The following is an 18,430-nucleotide window of genomic DNA, read 5'->3' as shown; positions in this document are numbered from 1 at the left end:
TGCCGGTGTTTTGTGTGGGGTTTAAGGATTCTTTTCTGTCCCCAGGAGGAAGCAATGGGCCTTTCCTGTGTGGCAAACAAACCACCTTCGAGGGTGGCATGAGGGAGCCTGCGATTGCCTGGTGGCCCGGCCACATCCCTGCGGGAGGGGTGAGTTTGCCCTGGGCACTTCTCAGCAGCCCCGGGGGCCCTGCAGGGACTGGAGAGCTCCTTGGGGGCTTTGCTTCACACTTTTATCAAATCCAAGGCGTTTGTGCCCCAAATCCAGGTATTTGTGTGAATAAGGAGCTGCTGCTGCCTCAGAAATCGGTGCCATTTTAATGCAAATTTACACTTAGAGGGTCTGTGCTCAACTTTGCTGTGAGCACCCAGGGTCTGCTCTTGTCTTCCTGTTCTTTTTAAACCCTTCACTCTTTTGGACCTCGATATTTCTCATGTGTTTGAACAAATTGGAGTGTAAAGAGCAGGGATTTGTTCCCCACACTCTCCATGCCCTGAGGTACTGAGTGGTTTGACCCTCTCATCTCTCACTTTGGTGCTTGATGAAAGTTCCACTCGGAGAGGTTTAGACACCACGTTATTGCTCTGTGCTGCCTGTACACAAACGCAGATCTGATCACTTCAAAATAACCCCCCGGTGGCACTGGCAGCCCCCCTTGTCCCAGCTCTCATTACAGAAGGATGCAATCAATCCTGCTGCACGATCACAGGGACAGCACGGCCCCCTCCCCCTGGTGAGCATCTCTGAGCCCTGCAGAAAGTGATCCTTCATTAACTGGGCACCGTGCTCCAGCCTGCAAACTGGTCATAAATAAAACATTTGTGCAAGTTGCATTCCATTGGGGTGGTTTAATTGAGGCAGGCTAATGATAATTTATCATTTACATTTAGGAGGGACCACGAGGCTGCTCAGATCTGCAGCTGAGGGCAGGAGGGTGGTTTGGTTTCATTATTTTTCGAGAGTTCACCAAACCTACCAAGGATGGTTTATTATTTTTCTAATTTGAAATGAAAACAGTCTTTTTGTTTAAATTTAAACATTTCCATAAAGCCTTTGCAAGCCAAGTACAACAGCCCTGGGCTAGCAAAGGAGAACATGAAACTGCAGCTGAGTGTTTTGTTTGCTGGGTCCAAACTAAATAATGTGCTAAAAGTAAACATGCATTATAAATGGGGACGAGAAAATGCCCAAATTTAAAAATTCTTTCCATTGTAGTAACTCTGAGGATAATTAAGAACAGGAGGAGAGAGAAATCCTTGTGCCTGCTTCTTTTCTGCCTGGCTGGGACCCCTCTCCCAGGTAGTTTTTGGGAGCTGCTGCTTGAATTCCTGGGAAGAGGCATTGCTGTGCAGAGCTGTGTGTGCAGGGTGGGCTTGGCAGCTGAGCTGTGCCTGGAGCTCCCAGATTTTGGGATGCACCCCAAATCCCTCCTCCACCATGCCACTATCACCCTTAAGCACGTGCTGAACTAAAAAATCCTCATTATCTGCTGCTCAGTGAATGTGATAGAAGCTCACCTGTGTTTTCTGCTTGTGTTCTTGCCTTCGAGGCTCCAGCACTGCTCCCTCAGCAGCCCTGACCACAGGTGAGAGACTTGTGTCCACCACTACATTTGGGGCTTTTTTTTTTTTTTTCTGTACCTTGCTGTACTTTCACCATCCTCTGGAGGAGTTTGAAGTGCTCAGCCCCAGTCCTGTGCACTCCAAGCAGGTGTAAAATGTGGGGAAGCTGCTTCTAAGTCTCTCTTTGCTCTTTCTTTTGAAGAATTGAAGGAAACAAAGGATTGGGAGATCTGAACTTCAGCACAAAGCTGAAGGGTCAGGTCCTTCCTGGGCTGGGTTTGCTCCCGGGGCTGTGGTTGTTTCTTTCAATCTGAGGAGCAAGGGATGGGCCAGGAGCTGTTTCAGGTGGAACAACTGCAGCCAGGAAAGGAGAGTTTGTGTTCTGGCCAGTGAAATGCAGTTATTGGGTGGAAAGCTCCTTCTGCTGATGGGAATGCTCCAGGGAGACCTCACTGCAGCTTTCCAGTGCCTTGGGAAAAGGAGGGAAAGGGACTTTAAATATGGGCAGGTAGTGTCAGGACAAGGGGGAATGGCCTCCCACTGCCACAGGGAAGGGTTAGGTGGGATACTGGGAAGGAATTCCTCCCTGGGAGGGTGAGGAAGGTGCCCAGGGAAGCTGTGGCTGCCCCTGGATCCCTGGAATGTCCCAGGCCAGGTTGGACAGGGCTTGGAGCAGCCTGGGACAGTGGAAGGTGTCCCTGCCCATGGGCAGGGGTAGAACTAGATCAGCTTTCAGACCCCTCAAACCCAAATCATTCCATGACTCCATGAATCTGCCTGGCAGATTGTTAATAATTCTATTAATACATAAATCTGGGCGTTTTTATTTTATTGAAGAGCACATTCATGTGCTGGAATAAAGGAGCACCTCGATCTAAACACGGGGAGCGAGGGGACAGGGTGGGAGCACCTGCCAGGCTCTCTGTGGAGCTCAGGATAATTGGTGCAGTTGGCTGGCTTGCAGGTTTTTGGAAGGGAAAAGATTCCTCAGGAGTGTGTGTTGCTCTTGGCATCAACACTCAGTGAGTTCTGCTCCCCCAGCAGGAATATTTATTCCCACACAAACAGCCTGGCTGCACTTCCCTCCTCGGCTCCGTTTTCCAGGTGAATTCACAACAAATCAGCGTTTCAACATTCCCCACATCACATCTGCCTTCTGGAAGGATCCAGCTGGAAAAAAAAAAAAAAAAAAAAAATCCTATTCTATTGGTATTTGAATCCTCCTCCTCTCTCCCCTCACCCTCCTCCCCTTCCTCTCTCGTGCCTGCTTCCTGAAGGAGAAAAGAACATATCAACCCAAAGACAGCATTGCAACCTTTTCTTCCCTATCTCCCATGGGGCACAAATTGAAATTGAATTAGACAGGGATATCAGGTCTGCTCGCTGTGATAACTGTAAAAGGATTTTATTTAAAAACACCCTGACATTTGTTCACCCAGTTTCAAATATTTAGCTTTCCTCCTTTCCATTCCTGGCGGGGGCGACTTTATTAATTGTCGCCTTTGATTCAGAGTTAAAGCTTGAAAGCACTGATAACAGCACTGGGGACTATTTCTTCCAGCACCGTGGCCCACAGCAAAAGGATTTCATTTTCTTAAAGACGTTGTGTGGATACTGAGAGTTTATTAAAAAGAAGGGGGGGGGGAAGGAGGGGGGGAAAAAAAAATCCGTCCTTACGTGCGTAATACCGGCTGTTCCTCACTGATACAGCAATATCTGATCTCCCTCCGTTTTTATATTATTTATTTTCTCTGGGCTGTTGCCCTCTCTGGATTTTTCTTTTTCTTTTCTTGGAAAAAAAAAAAAAAAAGGAAATAAATAAAAGGGAAAGGCAACTAGAATGAAAGAGCCCTGTTGACAGGAGAAAAATGGTAATTTTTTTATTTTTTTTCTCTGAAAATACTTCAAAGTTTTATAGAAATATTAACCTTTTTTTTTTTTTTTTTCCCTTTTTTTCCTTCTTCAATGTGGTGCTGCAGAGCACAGATAAATCCAAGTGGCTGTGGCATGGGCATTTAATTTCCTTAAGAAGTTTTCTCTGCTTCACGGCAAAAAATGTTGTCTGAGACCAGGAATGTAATTGGATGATTAAAGAGAGTCATCTACATCTGGTGCTGGTTAATAAGGGCCAGGACAAGGGGAGCCTGGTGGCCCCCCAGCATTGTCCCCACGCTCTGGATAAATGAGGTGACATTAAAGGCACGAGCCCGGGGTCAGTGATTGCCTCTTATCAAAAGATTGAGGAGCAGGGACGGAGCCACGCCGGGAAAAGTGACTTTGGGATGAGATGTGGAAATTGGGAGAGCTCTGATTACAAAAGGGCTCAGCCAGGGGCTGGCTCCTGGGATTTGGGGGGAGCAGGACGGGGGGAATGAGCCCGGGAGGGACTGGGAGGGACTGGGAGCTGCTCCTGGCCTGAACTTCCAGCCCTGGGGAGCTGGGGCTGCCCAGCCTGGAGGGACAGGGCACAGAGGGGACCTCAGGAGACATCCCAGAAATGCCTGGACACCATCCTGTGCCCTGTGCTCTGGGATGGCCCTGCTGGAGCACAGGACTGGATGATTAAAATCATCTGAAGGAGAGGAAAAAGCTGCACTAAAATAAGGAATAAATGTTCTCCAAATCCCAAATCCAAGCTGGTTTTGAGCTGGAGCAGCCACAGCTTCTCTGGGAACCATGTCCCTTTGTCCCTGTCCCCAGGCCAGGCTGAGCAGGACTTTTCCCAGGCAGTGGCCAGGGATAAATCCTGATCTCAGGACCTGTTGGGTTGCTCAGCTGATCCAGCTGCTTTCCCAAGGATTTCCACAGCCAGGTTTCCTCTTGTGCTTCAGGCTTTGCACTTTGTTTCCTCCCGAGGAATTGTGGCAGGATTCTTGCATGCAGCTTTAATAAGATGTGTTCCTGCCAACACCTCCTGATGAATGAAAGCCATTAAAAATTGAAATGACTGTAATCAAGTAATGTGATATTGTAATGTTAAACTTGTAATTAGGCCCCTGCATGTTGCTTTCTCCAGTTCTTTTTTTAAAAAAATTTCTTAATTCTTCCTTTGTGTTTATTTTGTTCAGCCCAGCCTCTTAATACAAGGTTTAGTATCTTTATTTTTTTTCCTTTATTTCTGAGCCAGCATCTCACAAAAATTCCTTTATCATGCCATCAGTTGTTGCATTTAAATAATTAGTGTCATCTTAGAGGCTGGGGGTCTGTTTGTGAGTAGAAGAATCAGAGGTAAAAAGTCTTTTTATAGTCCCAGCATCATTCTGTTGGGATTGGACTTGGATTTTAGGCAGAAAGTGCTTTGGTGCTCACAGCTGTGGGGTTGTATCCAATGGTTTCTTGTTTCCCAACAAGTGCTGTGGCTGAAAATGCTCTTTTCCTTGTGCTGGTGCATCCTGGTGCTCCTGATCTGGCAGTATCTGCTTTAACTGAGTGTGTCACTAATTAAACACCAACAGCTCCCACAATCAGGGAAGGAGCAAAGAACTCAGAAAGAATCAGGCAGAACAGACTTTGTAGGGTTTTAAAATATAAATAATTAAGATCATAGAGATGAGTATGGCTTCCAAGTAAGGGAAAAGGGGGAAAAAAAAAAGCCTTGCACATCTCCATTGAAGCCAAACCCAGATGTTTTTCTCCCTTATTAAAATATGGACTAAAAATACCACAACTTTACAGTTCTTGAATTGTTGGAAATGGTTTGCAGATGAAGTCATCAGGCTCTTTTTGTTATTATCCATCTATCCCTGTGCTTTCTGGGGACTCTCTCCGGGTATTCTGGACTCCAGAGATGACCTGGAGAAGGGAACAAATCAAGGACTTCTTTTTCCCCTGATTTTTCAATCCACAAATGAGCTGGAATTTGCTAAATTGAGTTGAGCCCTGCGACAACACACGCCTGGAAAAGGGATACACAGGAGTGAGGAGACAGAGAGAGGAAAAAAAAAAAAAAAAAAGAATCAAAATGCAAACTGTCCCTGGAAGTGGAGAAACAAGAATTGTTTCCTTTGCTGTGTTGTTTTCAGAGGAGTTTGCTGCTGACTGCAGCAGGGTGAAGGGAGAGGTTTTCAGGGAGCTTTGGAGGGAACCCGTTTCCATCTAGATTTTCCTGGAGGGCTCTTTGCAAATGTGTTTGTGTTGATTGTTGTGTTGCAGGTGAGCCATCAGCTGGGCAGTGTGATGGATCTGTTCAGCACCAGCCTCTCCCTGGCGGGTGTGCAGCCTCCCAGTGACAGACAGATTGATGGCATCGACCTTTTACCTGTCATGCTGCAGGGCAGGCTAATTGACAGGTCAGTGATTATCCCAGAGCTGCCAGCCCTGCTCCTGGCTGAAGGGATGCCAAATTTAGGGCTGTTTTTTTTTTTTGTTTTTTTTTTTTTTTAACAGCAGCTCACAAGGATTTAATGTAAAGTGAATGGGTGCAGCAGCAGAGCTTCCCACTGAGCTCCTGCTCCTCTGGAACAAGCTGAGCTGGGAATTCCTGACGTGTGGCATGTTGCCATACACTGGAGTCTGGGGACAGATGAAAATGTCACAGGGTTAGCAGGGATCCCTGCAACAACATATGGCAGGAGAGGAGATAAAAGCCTGAGAACTGGAGCCTGGCTAGGGGAAAATCCATTATTTATCACTGCAAAAGCTGCCCAGGGTGTGCTGGGTCCTTGTCCTGCTGCAGAGCTGGGAGGTGAAGGCTGTGCTGCTGCAGAAAACACCAGGAAAATCCTCTTCCCAAGGTCCTGGATGTGGGAATGCTTCTGCAGGGGTAGATTTGAGTGAAAGATCCAGAATCTTGATGTGCTGTCAGCTCTTGGGCACAGGCAGCAAAATCTGACAGCAAATCCTGCCAACAAAGATTTTATTGGAAGTGTCAGAGGTCAAGAGAGGTCTTGGAGTTGGGATTTTGGGGAGGAATTTGGCAGCCTGGGAAATCTGACTACAATCATATTCTTTGGGGGATAGCAGGGAAACTTAAGCATGGAAAACATTTTTGGAGCTCTTTCCTTTGTTGGATGAGACCCTTTGTGCTGTGAAATTCCTTTTGTGCCTGTTAAGCAAGGAGCACACCTGAGTGTTACCTGCCAGGAACCTTGCAGGTTCCTCAAACACAGCCTGGCCCATCTTCTGGAAGTTTGAAAAGTTTCTTTGTTGTTTTAAAAGGGAATTTCAGTGCAGTCACCAACACCTTGTTTCTATTACAATTAGAGTTATCAAAGCACATGGTGACTTTTTTCCTTTTTTTTTTTCCTTTCCTTTTTTTTCACCCCCTACACATGACCAGGACAAAGTTTTCACGGCCCCACAAAACTTTTCCAGGAGATGCAGTTGTGTCCTAAAAGCTTACAAAGGAAAAAGTGAATGAGGGGGAAAAAGAAATAATTTATATCAGAATATTGAGTACAAGCTGGAATCCTCCTTTGAAACAGAAAATGTATTTTTTTAAAAGGAAAACCCTAAAACTTTCAGTGAGGGGGGCACATAATAACTGGTGAAATATTGGCTGTTGGTGGCAAGGAGAAGGAGACTGAAGTGCTGGAATATTTTTGGGAGGTTTTGTTGATGGCACTGGTTTAGATCAGGTGCTGACTTTGGCAGGTCTCTCTTGCTGCCTTTATTTCACTTCCAGGTGTGTTAAGGATGCAGGATTGGGCTTTTCTGGGAGCAGCTTCCCCTTCTTCCTGGGGACCAAGTTGTTCTCCCTTTGTTCGTGGTGACAAAGTTGTTTCCCCTTTGTTCCTGGTGGCAGCTCTTGGTGACAAAGGAGGGAGGCTCATTGTTACTGTGAGGCTTAAAAGAGCTCTGAGGCCACTCCTGGCATTCAGACGGGGATATTTCAATTTCACCTTGCGTTTAGGGGCAGATTTTTCCAGGTGGCATCCTCAGAGTGAGGCGTTTTGTTTGAGAAGGAAAGACAAAGGTTCCTCCTGACAGTGACAAACAGCTCCAGCCTCGTGTCCTGTCAGCAGCCCAAAGGAGCTGGAGAGAGGAGCTGCACCAACAAATCCACCCCCTTTCTGCAGATAGTCCCTTCCAAGAAAATTTTGTGCTGTTTCCTCAAAAAAAAAAAAAAAAACAAACAGGAGTGTTTTATTGGGAAAACCAACAAGAACCTCGCTGGGATGCCCAGGGAACAGCACAGATGCAGCGAGTGAGATGCATTTCCTGGCTGAATTATTAATTAGGGAAACCTCTGGGAACAAATGCAGCTTCAGCAGCGTGTTTACATGCTGCAAAGTGAGGTTTGAGGCGGGGGGAAAAACGGAGAGGAATTAAAACCACAGCATGTCTGGCTGCCAGCTTTTTCCATGTGGAGTTTCTCAGAGATGTCATCCAGCATCTGGTGTCCTCGTGGCCACCCTGCCTGTGTGACACTGGCAGAGCTGGGAACAGGAGCTGAGCATCCCAGAGCCCCTGAATCCACTTTTCCCTCCCAGCCAGGCACTTGAGAGCTGTTTGACGTTGAAGCTGCCACGCTCCAGAGGAAATCCCAGGGGCTCAGAGTTCAAGGATTAACAATCCCTGGCAGCCAAGCTGGATAATGTTTCATTCTTGCACCGTGTGAGCTCTCAACTTGATGAACACTTTAAGAAATGTTAATTGAAAACCTTGCAGAGGAGACTATTAGGAGGCAGCCTGCTCCTGCCTGATATCCACATGGGAAGTGGGATGCCATTATGGGGTTTGTGGCCTTTATCAGGAGCCTCTTGGTGTTTCTCATGCAGCTCTGCTCTCCTTCCAGGCCCATTTTCTATTATCGTGGTAACGAGCTGATGGCAGTGAGAGCTGGGCTTTACAAAGCTCACTACTGGACCTGGAGCAACTCCTGGGAGGAGCACAGCAAGGTAATGGCACAGGGGTGTGTCCTGGGGTCACTGGCATCCTGGGGACAGACACCTTTTAAACTGGGGGGTGTCACCGTGCTTCAGTCTCCCCAGAGCTCCCAGAGCTGCTGTGCAGGTTTCTGTTGGATATCAGGAATATTTGTGCCCCAAAAGGGCTGCCCAGGGAGGTGGTGGAATCTCAGTCTCCCTGTTTAACAGCAAATATGGATGTGGCACTTGGGGACATGGGTCAGTGGTGGCCTTGACAGTGCTGGGGGAACGATTGGATTCGATGATCTTAGAGGATATTCCAACCTAAATAATTCCATGATCCTAAAAAAACTAATGGGACTGGATCCCCTTCTCCTGAAATCGGGGACAAAGAGATGAAAATGATCAAATTCCAAGTTGTTCTAAGGGATGCTCCCTTTAATCATCACTTAATTCCCCTTAATATTAAACCTTCCCTGCTGAATTCTGAGCTTTTAGATGTTCACCTGTGGTTGGACTCCCTGATCCTTTTGAGTTCCCTTCCAACTCGGGATATTCTGTGATTCTGGGAAAGTCTGGAGCTTGATGCCACACTGACCACGAGTCTCACAACTCCTGAGGCCTCTTTGGAGCTATTGAATTGGAACTGGGATGAGTTTGTTGGGTTTGTGATGGTTTAAAAGGAAAGCTGTAGGAAAGGCACGGTGGAAAATACAGCACTGGTTGAAAACAGTAAAATAAATGTGTTTAATCTGTTATCAGCACTTCCGTGAGCCCACATCACACTATGTGTAACATTTTATTTATTTTACTTATTTCCTGGCTGATCACAGATGTTAAGCACTATTATTTCCTTTTCTTTTTGTGTCTTTCTTGGCTCTAAACTCTGAGGCATTTGCTGAGTGGCAGCTTCACACGTGTGCCTTGCTGCAGATCCCTTCAGACAGGAACCCAGAGCTCTCAGCAATCCTGACAGCAGCCTGGGCTCGGGGAGGGATTGTTTGCATTATATTTTTTTTATGCTTTTTTTTTTTCGTTTTCTTTTTTTTTTTTGAACTTATGGAAGGTCCTCAAGGCATCACAGGTGCAGAACTAAGTGCTGGTGACATTTGTGGATATAAAAGTGCAGGGATTCTTTCATTGGGATGTCCTGGGGGTAGAAGGAAGCTTCAACTCCAAGGGAGTCATTTCCATTTAGGGCTGTAAATGTGTGTGTTTGTCTTTTTTCAGACTGCAGTGCTTCAGGAGTCAAAGCTTGTTTTACAGGGAGCAAGGAGGAAAGGAAAGTTGGCTCTAGAGATGTATTTTATGCTCTGTCTCAGTGCTAATTCCACACAGATAAAATGAGATCATTTATTTGTCTTGTGTGTGAGTAAAACCTGTTTATCACCCGTGGAGGGTTTTCCCTGGGTGGGAGGAACTGGGAGCTCCTCTGTGTGTTTGGGTGTAGGGGTGGCCTCCTGCTCTTCCCACTGGAATTCTTACTCTCTGTGGTGCTAAAAGCCACATAGCCACACTTCCAGTTGGAAAATAAAGAAATAAATCCCTGCACAGAACTCAAGTTCTTCCTGCATCTCTGAGTGTGTAACAGTGATAATGGGGACCAGCTACTCCTTCCAGAGCCTCTCCCACTGTGAGCAGTGGCAGTGCTGCAATTAAGGAATATTTATTTCTTTCCAAGTCTTTGTTTAACTGCTGTCTGATAAAAGTCAGCAATTATCCTGAACATCAGAGAGACGATTACAAATCCACTCTCTTTCCTGCAGCTTGGATCACATGAGCTTGATGTGGGGAAAATTGGAGCACATTAGTGGCCAGAGCAGCCATTAACAACATGCAGAGGAAGCTGAGGCTGAGATTTGTTCCAATTCTCCTCATGTCCTCGAGCCATTAATTACAAACCTCACAAGTTTAAAAATAGAAATAAATCAGAATGCAGAGCAGTTGCACAGCTCCCAGCCCTGCTGGAGGAGTTTCTAAGCTCACCTTCCAGCACAGTTCCCTCTTTCAGTGACTGGGCTTCCCAGCTGTGTTGATATTGGACTCTGGAATCAAAAAGGCCACTTTGTTTGCTAATTCCATTTGAAAAACAACTATAAATCCATGCACATCTGTGGCATTTGGAATTCTGACTGTTGGCCTGTTTGTTCAATAAGGTTGATTTGCCATCCCAGTAGAACTCCAGCTAATGAGGATTTGTTAATTGTATGGTCTTTAGAGGTCTTTCCTCCTTGTGAATCCAGTGAGACTTCCAGATATGAAACTCTCTGTGTGAAGGTGCCCACTCACACCTGGAATTTTCTTGTCATCCATTGGAAAGAGAGCTGAAGTTGGCCAGATGTGGCAAAACAGCTGCCTGTACAATTTGAAGAGGTTTGTTTTATGGGTAGGTGAATATTTCATGATTTTGACAGACAGGGCTTAGCCAGCTCTCCTTTCACTTTCAGAATTCCCTTGGTATCACTGATATAGAAAACTTGCCCTGGGTTTAATCCACATTTTTGTTCAACTTGCAGATGAGATTATCTCATTAAAGCAGCCAGAACCCCATTTTCATGCTGATGAAACTGGAAAATGGGGAGCTGGTGCCTGTCCTGGATCTGTTTGGGATGACCAGGATGGGGAGGGAGGATGTGGCCCCTCACCTGGAAAGCTGTGTTTGACTGGGGTGTGAGTTAGTTCAGTAATAAAGGATGTACACACAAATAAAAATGTACCAGGGAGACACAGCCTGCAGAAAGCCCAGCCTAGCAAAGCACAACAGGGCTCTGAAGGCTCCTCTCCATCTGGCACTCGGAATATTTACTCTGGAAACATCCCATGCAGGCAGCACACAGGTTTCCAGTCATCCTCCAGTCCCATGACAGCAACATGCCCTTACTGGTCTGCATCCTCTGCCTTATGGCCTGGGATTAGGAACTTGTCATCTGACACACAGATGAATTGTGCTGTTCTGTTCATCCCAGGTTTTGTTTGTTTATTTTTTAACCCCCAAGCCATTTTATTTTTCTAGTCTGACTCCTGTCAGGAAATCTTGTAGTCTTTCTCAGTGCTGGAGGATACCTTGATGGTGCCTTTTCTGCTGGATTAACTGGATTCCTTGATTCTTGAGGGGGTGGTCTCTTGAAAGCATAAAGGGAAGGCTCACTGCACAGAATCAAGTGGGAGTAAGCATTTTGTGGGACATTTTCCCTGAGGATTGCACAGGATTGCTTATTTGGAGCTGTTTACCTGCCTTCCATCTATATAGGTGGCTCATGTTTACATAATTTGACATCTCTGACATTCAAGAGGTGATAAATGGGACAGAGAGAGATGAAAGGAAGCCTGACTTGAAAAATGTGTTTGTATTTTTAAACAGTTTGATAGAGGCAGAAAAATCTCCCTCCTGCACACGAGCTGAGTCCCTGGTGCTCTAGCACTGGTGGATATCAAGATTTTCCATTATCGTTCACCTTTTTTTCCTTTGTGGCAAAAATCAGCAGTGATAAAAATAACCACGTGTGCAGGAGCAAAGGGAGAACTGAGGAGAAACCTGGGGAGATCCCTCTTGGACAGTGAAAACACACAGGACTTTTACTGGCAGTCACCTGTAAAATGCTGGGGTTTTTTGAAAAATAAGGAGGGGAAAAGAAGTGTTTTCTATAAATTTACCAGAGTAGGCAGCAAGTCCTCAGGAATTTCCTAATTTTAGTGCTGCACAGGAGGAGGCAGGAATGGGAAAAGAAAGGAAAGGAAATTTCCTTTTCTCTGCCTGCCACCAAGAACATCCAGCACAGAGCAACCCTTGTACCTCCCAAGAGCACTGATGCTAGAAGAGGGGAAAAAAAAATAATGAAGGGAAAAACGTGGAAAACGCCCTTTGGTTGTGGGAGAGGGGCTGATAACATCAACCTTTGTGCTGTCAGCTTCTTGGGAGCCTGCACTGGGATTCCTTGAAAGGAGGCGCTGCCATTGTTTTAATTCGAAATGCCAAAGGGGTTATTCCAGTCAGGCTCTGCCATTGCCCTTCTCCTCCACGTGAAGGGATCGATAAAGCCTTTTCTGCAGCGGGCATGTGAAGTCAAGTAGAACCTCACAAATAATGACATTTCATTGTGGTGCTCTGAGCATATGAAGCAGGCATCGATCCCAGCCCCATCTCCGGGGGCTGCTCATCTCCGGGGGCTCTTCCAGCCTCTTAACACATTAGAAGCAATTCTGGGGGCACGGGCTTGAAGTTTGGCACCCACTCTTGGAGCTGGCTGCTCATCCCAAAGGAGGATTGCACTGGGAATGGCCGGGAGGGCGGGGACACCTTTATTACCTGTACAAAAAAACAACATTGCAGGCTTCAATCACCAGCTGCGCTCTGCTCCTTGCAGTGTGAGGCTGCTTTTGGTGCCCTGGGTGGTGCTGGTGGAGCGAGGAGAGCAGAGCTGGGCTGGGGTGGCTCCTGGCAGCCCGAGCTGCTGGGCTGGAGCCAGGCTGAGGAATTGCCAGAGGGCTCCCGTTAACACAAGTGGTGATTCCATCTCTTGGCCAGGAGCCCAAACTGGCAGCCGGCTGTGTTTGTCTCATGTCTATATTGACACAGCATCTGTGGGCCATTTGCTCTGGAAATTAAAGCTGTGCAACCAAAGGCTGCTGCATCCCAGGGATGGAAAAACAACCCTGTGTGATTGCTGAGAAAGGACAGGGCTGGGGGTCGCTGGAAGGCTCACCTGGTGGGCAGGGAATGTTATGGTTTCATCAGAATAATTGGAAGAAAGGATGGTTGGAATCTCTCCTGCAGCAAACAGGTTTCTGTGGTGGTGTAAAAACACTGTAAGAGCTGGGCAGGAGCTGAGCTGCTCCTGGTGCTCTGTATGGGCTCCCCTGGAAGGCAGGAGATGCCCCAGACAGGAGCTCCTGGTTTGGATTTCAGGCTTTTGTGACAGAGGAGAAAAGCTCCAAGAAGTTTGCTGGAACACAGCGAGTGACCTTCGTGCTGTGTTTGATCAGTGAGCCCTGCACATCCCAGAATCCTGGAGGGTGGAAAAGCCCTGCAGGGTCATGGATCCAACCTGTGACATCCAGTCCTTCCCTGAGCCCCTCCAGGGATGGGAACTGCAGGAATCACCTTGGATAGGGAGCAGGGACAAAAAACCAGGAATGTGCTGAAATTATTGATCCCTTCATGTTGCTGTGAACAGTCTGACAATAAAAAGCTTTCAGGGATAACAGCAGAGTGGATTTGGGGGGTGTTATCCTGGTGGGTAGGACAGGCTTGGGCAGATCTTGGCTCTTTTCCAGCTCCAGACATCACCAAGCCTGCCTAGACAAAATAAATAATATTGAATTTTATTTATTTATATCCTTTTTTTTACTCATTTGCTGATGAATAGAAAATCCTTGAAACTCTCTCTGCAGGTTGAATATCGACTCACAGAGTACATAAAAATAGCAATATTCCATTTTATTTGCAGGGATAAAGTTGAAATACCTTAGAAATGTCCTAAAAAGGTATTCTTGGGGGTTTTATTTATTTCCCTATTTATTTATTTATTTATTTGACTTTTCTCTACTAGACTGCTTTTCAAGAGGGTGCTTAAATTAGAGTGACAGGTAGCTTTGGGGGCTGCTGGCTTTAGGCAAATTGTCCCAGCACTTTTCTTTCCTGGGAATTTTTTGGGATTGTGTTGCAGAGTCTGGGCTCCAAGGATTTCCTAGGAAACACAAGATAAAACAGAAACAGAGCAATGTCTAAACAAACACCCCAGAGAGGAAAATCTTTCACACTGAAGCGTTTGCAGCCGAGGAGCATTGTACCAATTAGCAGGCTCTTAATTAAATTGCTTGTTTGATTTGCATCCAAATTATAATTTGGATGTTATAGAGGCTTTGATACCTTTTCATTAACTGGTCCTTTTGTGGGGAAAAAAAAGCCCACAAAAATCTCTTTTCCCTGTGTGTTTTAGAGGCCTGTGGCAGCACAGGGTGGGAAGGTCAATCAGTTTTGTATCCATTTAAAGTCCATTATTGGTAGGGCCACTCCAACCTATCAAGCAACTCCTTTATTTTTCCAGTCAGTGATTCAGGAATCTATAGCCCTGTGCAGATAAATGGGATTTCATGGGCTTCTAAACTTCTTGCTTTATTGAAAAGCAGAATATTAACTGCTCCACTGACCAGCTGTCCATTAAAAACACGGGGTATTTTTAGAAAATTGTTTGCCAATCAAATCCTACCAACATCTGTAGAGAGCCTTTTCAGTTTGTTTTCTAAGCAAATGCTACAACTGCTTTCCCACTTCCATTGAAACATTCCCATTTACCTGCTCTCCCTGTCTTGGGGCATTTTGGGATTGTGAGGAGCAGCTGGAATTATAAAACCCAGCTTTAACAAGTCCAGTTGGGGCCAGGCCTTGCTGGGCTGGGCTGGGCTGGGCTGGGGGGCCCTGCTTTATTGCCTGCCCAGGGAAATGAATTTTGCATTTTTGGCGCTTGCTGGGGTTTCACTGGGCTCTGGTGCCCACTGAGAGATTCCCAGGAGCTGTGCTCTTCAAATCCAGGACAGATCCCACCTTGTGCCCTCACAGAAACAGGAATGTGGGAATGTCTCCACTTCCTACACTATTTCCATCCCCATGTCATGCCCAGGTGAGTCCCTCAATACCAGCTTGCCTTATCTCAAATTGAAAACACACCAGGTTTTATAAAATTAATCAGATTTGCTTCATTTCTCAGAGACACTGATCCTTCAGGTGCTGGCAGGGGAGTTTTCAGGTGCCTGCTGCCTCTCAGGGTGTCTGGATTCCTCTCCTGGGGTTTTGGTTTTGATCAGAAGTGCCAAGTGATCCCATCTTCCTGGGCCTTCCAAAGCCAGAAAATCCTTTCCACGTGCAGAATTTTTATGATTAAATGCTTCCACCTCTTTGTCTTTTGTTCTGCCATTTCATTTTAATGAATATTTTATTGGGATTATATTTTTATAAGACAAGAATGCACGTCCTTACTTCAGCTCTTATGTCAGTGCAACACCCCTTGCTCACCTTATTTCACCCCACCAGCTCAGAATGTGTTTTAGAGATTGAAGTGGTGGTTTAAAATAATCCTGAGGTTTGTAGGTGTTTTGCTGGAGAAAGTGGCATCAATTCAAGTTTAGCTGCATCACTTTTGGTGACCTCTCTCCTTTTTCCTGCAGGGCATTGATTTCTGTCCTGGCCAGAGTGTGGCTGGAGTGACAACACACACCCAGGAGGAGCACACTTACCTGCCCCTGCTCTTCCACCTGGGCAGGGACCCTGGTGAGAAGTACCCTTTAAGGTGAGCCATTTCATGGGGTTTCATGAAAACACAGCAGTGGCAGTGTTCAAAATTTATTTACTTTGGTAGCTGGTTCTTGAAATCTGCTGAAAAATTGTCCCAGAAAGCCATGCTGGGAAATAGTGGCTTTGCTGCTGACTTTTTCTCAGAAAAAAAAGACCAAACCTCGTTTTGGTGGTCAGGTGAGATGGGTGTGCACGTGGACTTGTCAGCCTGGTTGTTCCTGTTCTGTGTCCTGCAGCCCCTTGGGGAGGAGGAAAACACCAATTTTTGGACAGGCCAGGGGCTGAGTGCAGCACATTCAAGCAGAGCTGCTGTGCCTTGGAGCTGGGGGTTTTGGGGCCAGGGGAGAAACAGCCAGTGCTGTGTGGTGCTGGAATCTCTGCAGGGCAGACTGGGACTGAGCTTCTCCAGAGGGTTTTTAGCAAGAGGATTTTGTGCCCAGTCCTGCTCCTTCCTCGGGCTCTCCTGCCTGTCTGAATCCATTTTCCTCTAAGCCTGCTATTGTAATATTTATCTCTGGCACACACCATGCCCTGAGAGATTCCCACAAGGATTTATGCAGCCAGCAGAGCCCACAAAGAGCCCTGGCACCTCCAAAAAACACTCCCAAGGTGTCCCCACCTCCCTCCTTCCCTGCAGCAAATCCAGGGACACTCAGACTCATCCCTGAGCAGTGGCTCTGACAGGGACAGTGTGGAAATAAATCAAGAGGGAACAAGTGCTGCTGGGGCTGCCTGCCCACAACTGGGTTTGTGCAGCAGCCTGGAGAGGCAGAGATGTTTCCTGAGCTGACAGGGCTGCAATTACTCAACTGGTTTGAATAATTGAGTGGACACACTGAGCCCATTCCTTCCAGAGGAGCTGAGCCTGTGCTGTCCACTGAGTGTTTTCACTGGAGAGAGGAGGGGAGGGAAAATATTTCCATTCTCTGTCTCGTTTAACAGAGCACTTTAGAGGTGCATCAGCAGTGGGTAAAGCTCTCTGGGAGCTCTGCTCCCACTGCATTCCAGCACTAATGAACCAAGCACAGCTGCAGCTCCAGGGCTGTAAATACAGCTCAGAGAAACTAAAGTGGGCTGGGATTGCAGGTGAGAGCCAGGCAGTTTAACAACTGCTTTATTTCCCAAGGGCCTGCAGTGCCAGGACACAGGGAATGGCTTCCCACTGCCAGAGGGCAGAGCTGGATGGGATACTGGGGAGAAATTCCTCCCTGTGAGGGTGGGCAGGCCCTGGCACAGGTGCCCAAAGCAGCTGTGGCTGCTCCTGGATCCCTGGATGTGTCCCAGGCCAGGTTGGATGGGGCTTGGAGCAGCCTGGGACAGTGGAAGGTGTCTCTGCCCACGGCTGGATGAGCTTTGAGGTCCCTTCAAACCCAGACCATTCCAGGATTGTGTTTTGGGAAATGAGTGTATAGAAAGAATCCATTTTTCCAAAAATTAACAAAAATGGGCAGCAGCAACTGAACTGCATCTTGCCTGCTGTGTGTCACCTTTGTCACCTGCTCCAGGTGACCCTGCCTTGCCAGGGGATGATTTCTAGAACTCCCAACCCTAAATACTTTGTGATTTTGGGATTCTGTGGTGCTGTTTGTGTTTCCTCTGGGTTTGAGGAGCTCTCCCCTCAGAGGTGTTTGCAGCACCTGCTTCCCTGTGGTTCCACTGTTCCTTCCCACCACCATGGAGTGAGCATTGAAATAAATTCCAGGCTTCCAACTGCAATCATTTCTCATATGGTTGCATTGATTTTTTGGATATTCACAAGCTGTTGCCTTGATTGAATTTTATGGCAAGATTATGACCCGATTATGGAGAGCTGTGCTGGTGTTTATTATGCAGCCCCTAATAGAAACCCTCTTTTTAGCAAACCACTCTGCCTTTCTCCAGCACATTCTGCTGCTATTGTCTCCTCTCTGGTCACAATGGAAAACTCATGGGAAGTGGGTCTCCTCTATCGAATGTGGTAATTAAATTATCCTCATTTGTGGAGCTGTTCCTGGTGTGTATTTTTATTTAGCTTAATTATCCCCCTTGGCAGGGAGCCTGCTGGGAGTCCCCACACTAATGTTTCTCCAAAGGGAATCCAGCATCCTGCTCCCAGCCTGCATCTGTCTGTCCCTACGTGCTGGCTCTGCTCTCCCTGCCTGCTTTTGCTCACTTTTTATTACATTTATTCCTTATTTAGTGCAGCCTTTTCTTCTCCCTCCAAATGATTTTAATAATCTGTCATCTCTCTGGATTTACAATGAGTTTGGAGTGGGGTCACGTGCAGAGCCACCAGCAGTGGGTGTCACTGCTGCTCAGGAGGGCCTGGCATCACATGCACCTCCAGAGGGATTTGCTGCTTCTATATTTGGGATTTCAGAGCCAGGGAATCCCAGGAATCAGCAGCAGCACCCCTGATTTGTAGGGTGGTGACACTGCACATGCAGGACACACAGAGACAGTTCTGCAAGGCTGCAATTTTATAGATTCGGGGAATATTTAATAGCATTCATAAATAATGTTTAATATTTAATAATAAATATTTGTATTGGACCCTTAGGACCATCAAGTGCCCTTAACTTGGCCCCTTCCAAGCCCACCACTATTTGGGTCAGCTCATGGAGGCTGGAACAAGATAAAATTTAAGGTCTCTTCCCATTCAAACCATTCCATGATTGATATTCTATATTAGGAAGATGAGTGGATAGAAATAACTCATTTTTCCAAAAACCAAACAAAGCTTTTTAGTTTTTGTTGAAGTGGCTGCTAAAAGGATCCCTGAAGATGCA

General features: G+C 46.6%; 1 protein-coding gene across 6 annotated transcripts in view; it reads left to right on the top strand.

Annotated features, from left to right (window-relative positions):
* Positions 1-18,430, top strand: part of GALNS (galactosamine (N-acetyl)-6-sulfatase) — a 41,807-nt gene that overhangs the window by 10,785 nt on the left and 12,592 nt on the right. For all 6 annotated transcript variants that reach the window (XR_001402969.2, XM_014874475.2, XM_088172132.1 and 3 more), the window contains 4 exons: positions 46-149; positions 5,715-5,851; positions 8,299-8,401; positions 15,536-15,657. Coding sequence is in view for 5 of the 6 variants with exons in the window: in XM_014874475.2 (XP_014729961.1) it covers positions 46-149; positions 5,715-5,851; positions 8,299-8,401; positions 15,536-15,657 (466 nt within the window). In the remaining variant the exon portion in view is untranslated. The remainder of the gene's footprint in view (positions 1-45; positions 150-5,714; positions 5,852-8,298; positions 8,402-15,535; positions 15,658-18,430) is intronic.

This window comes from Sturnus vulgaris, chromosome 12 (assembly GCF_052056855.1).
Source record: "Sturnus vulgaris isolate bStuVul1 chromosome 12, bStuVul1.hap1, whole genome shotgun sequence".
Classification (NCBI taxonomy): domain Eukaryota; kingdom Metazoa; phylum Chordata; class Aves; order Passeriformes; family Sturnidae; genus Sturnus; species Sturnus vulgaris.
The sequence above is the reverse complement of the archived record's forward strand: the minus strand, read 5'-3'. Positions and strand labels throughout refer to the sequence as shown.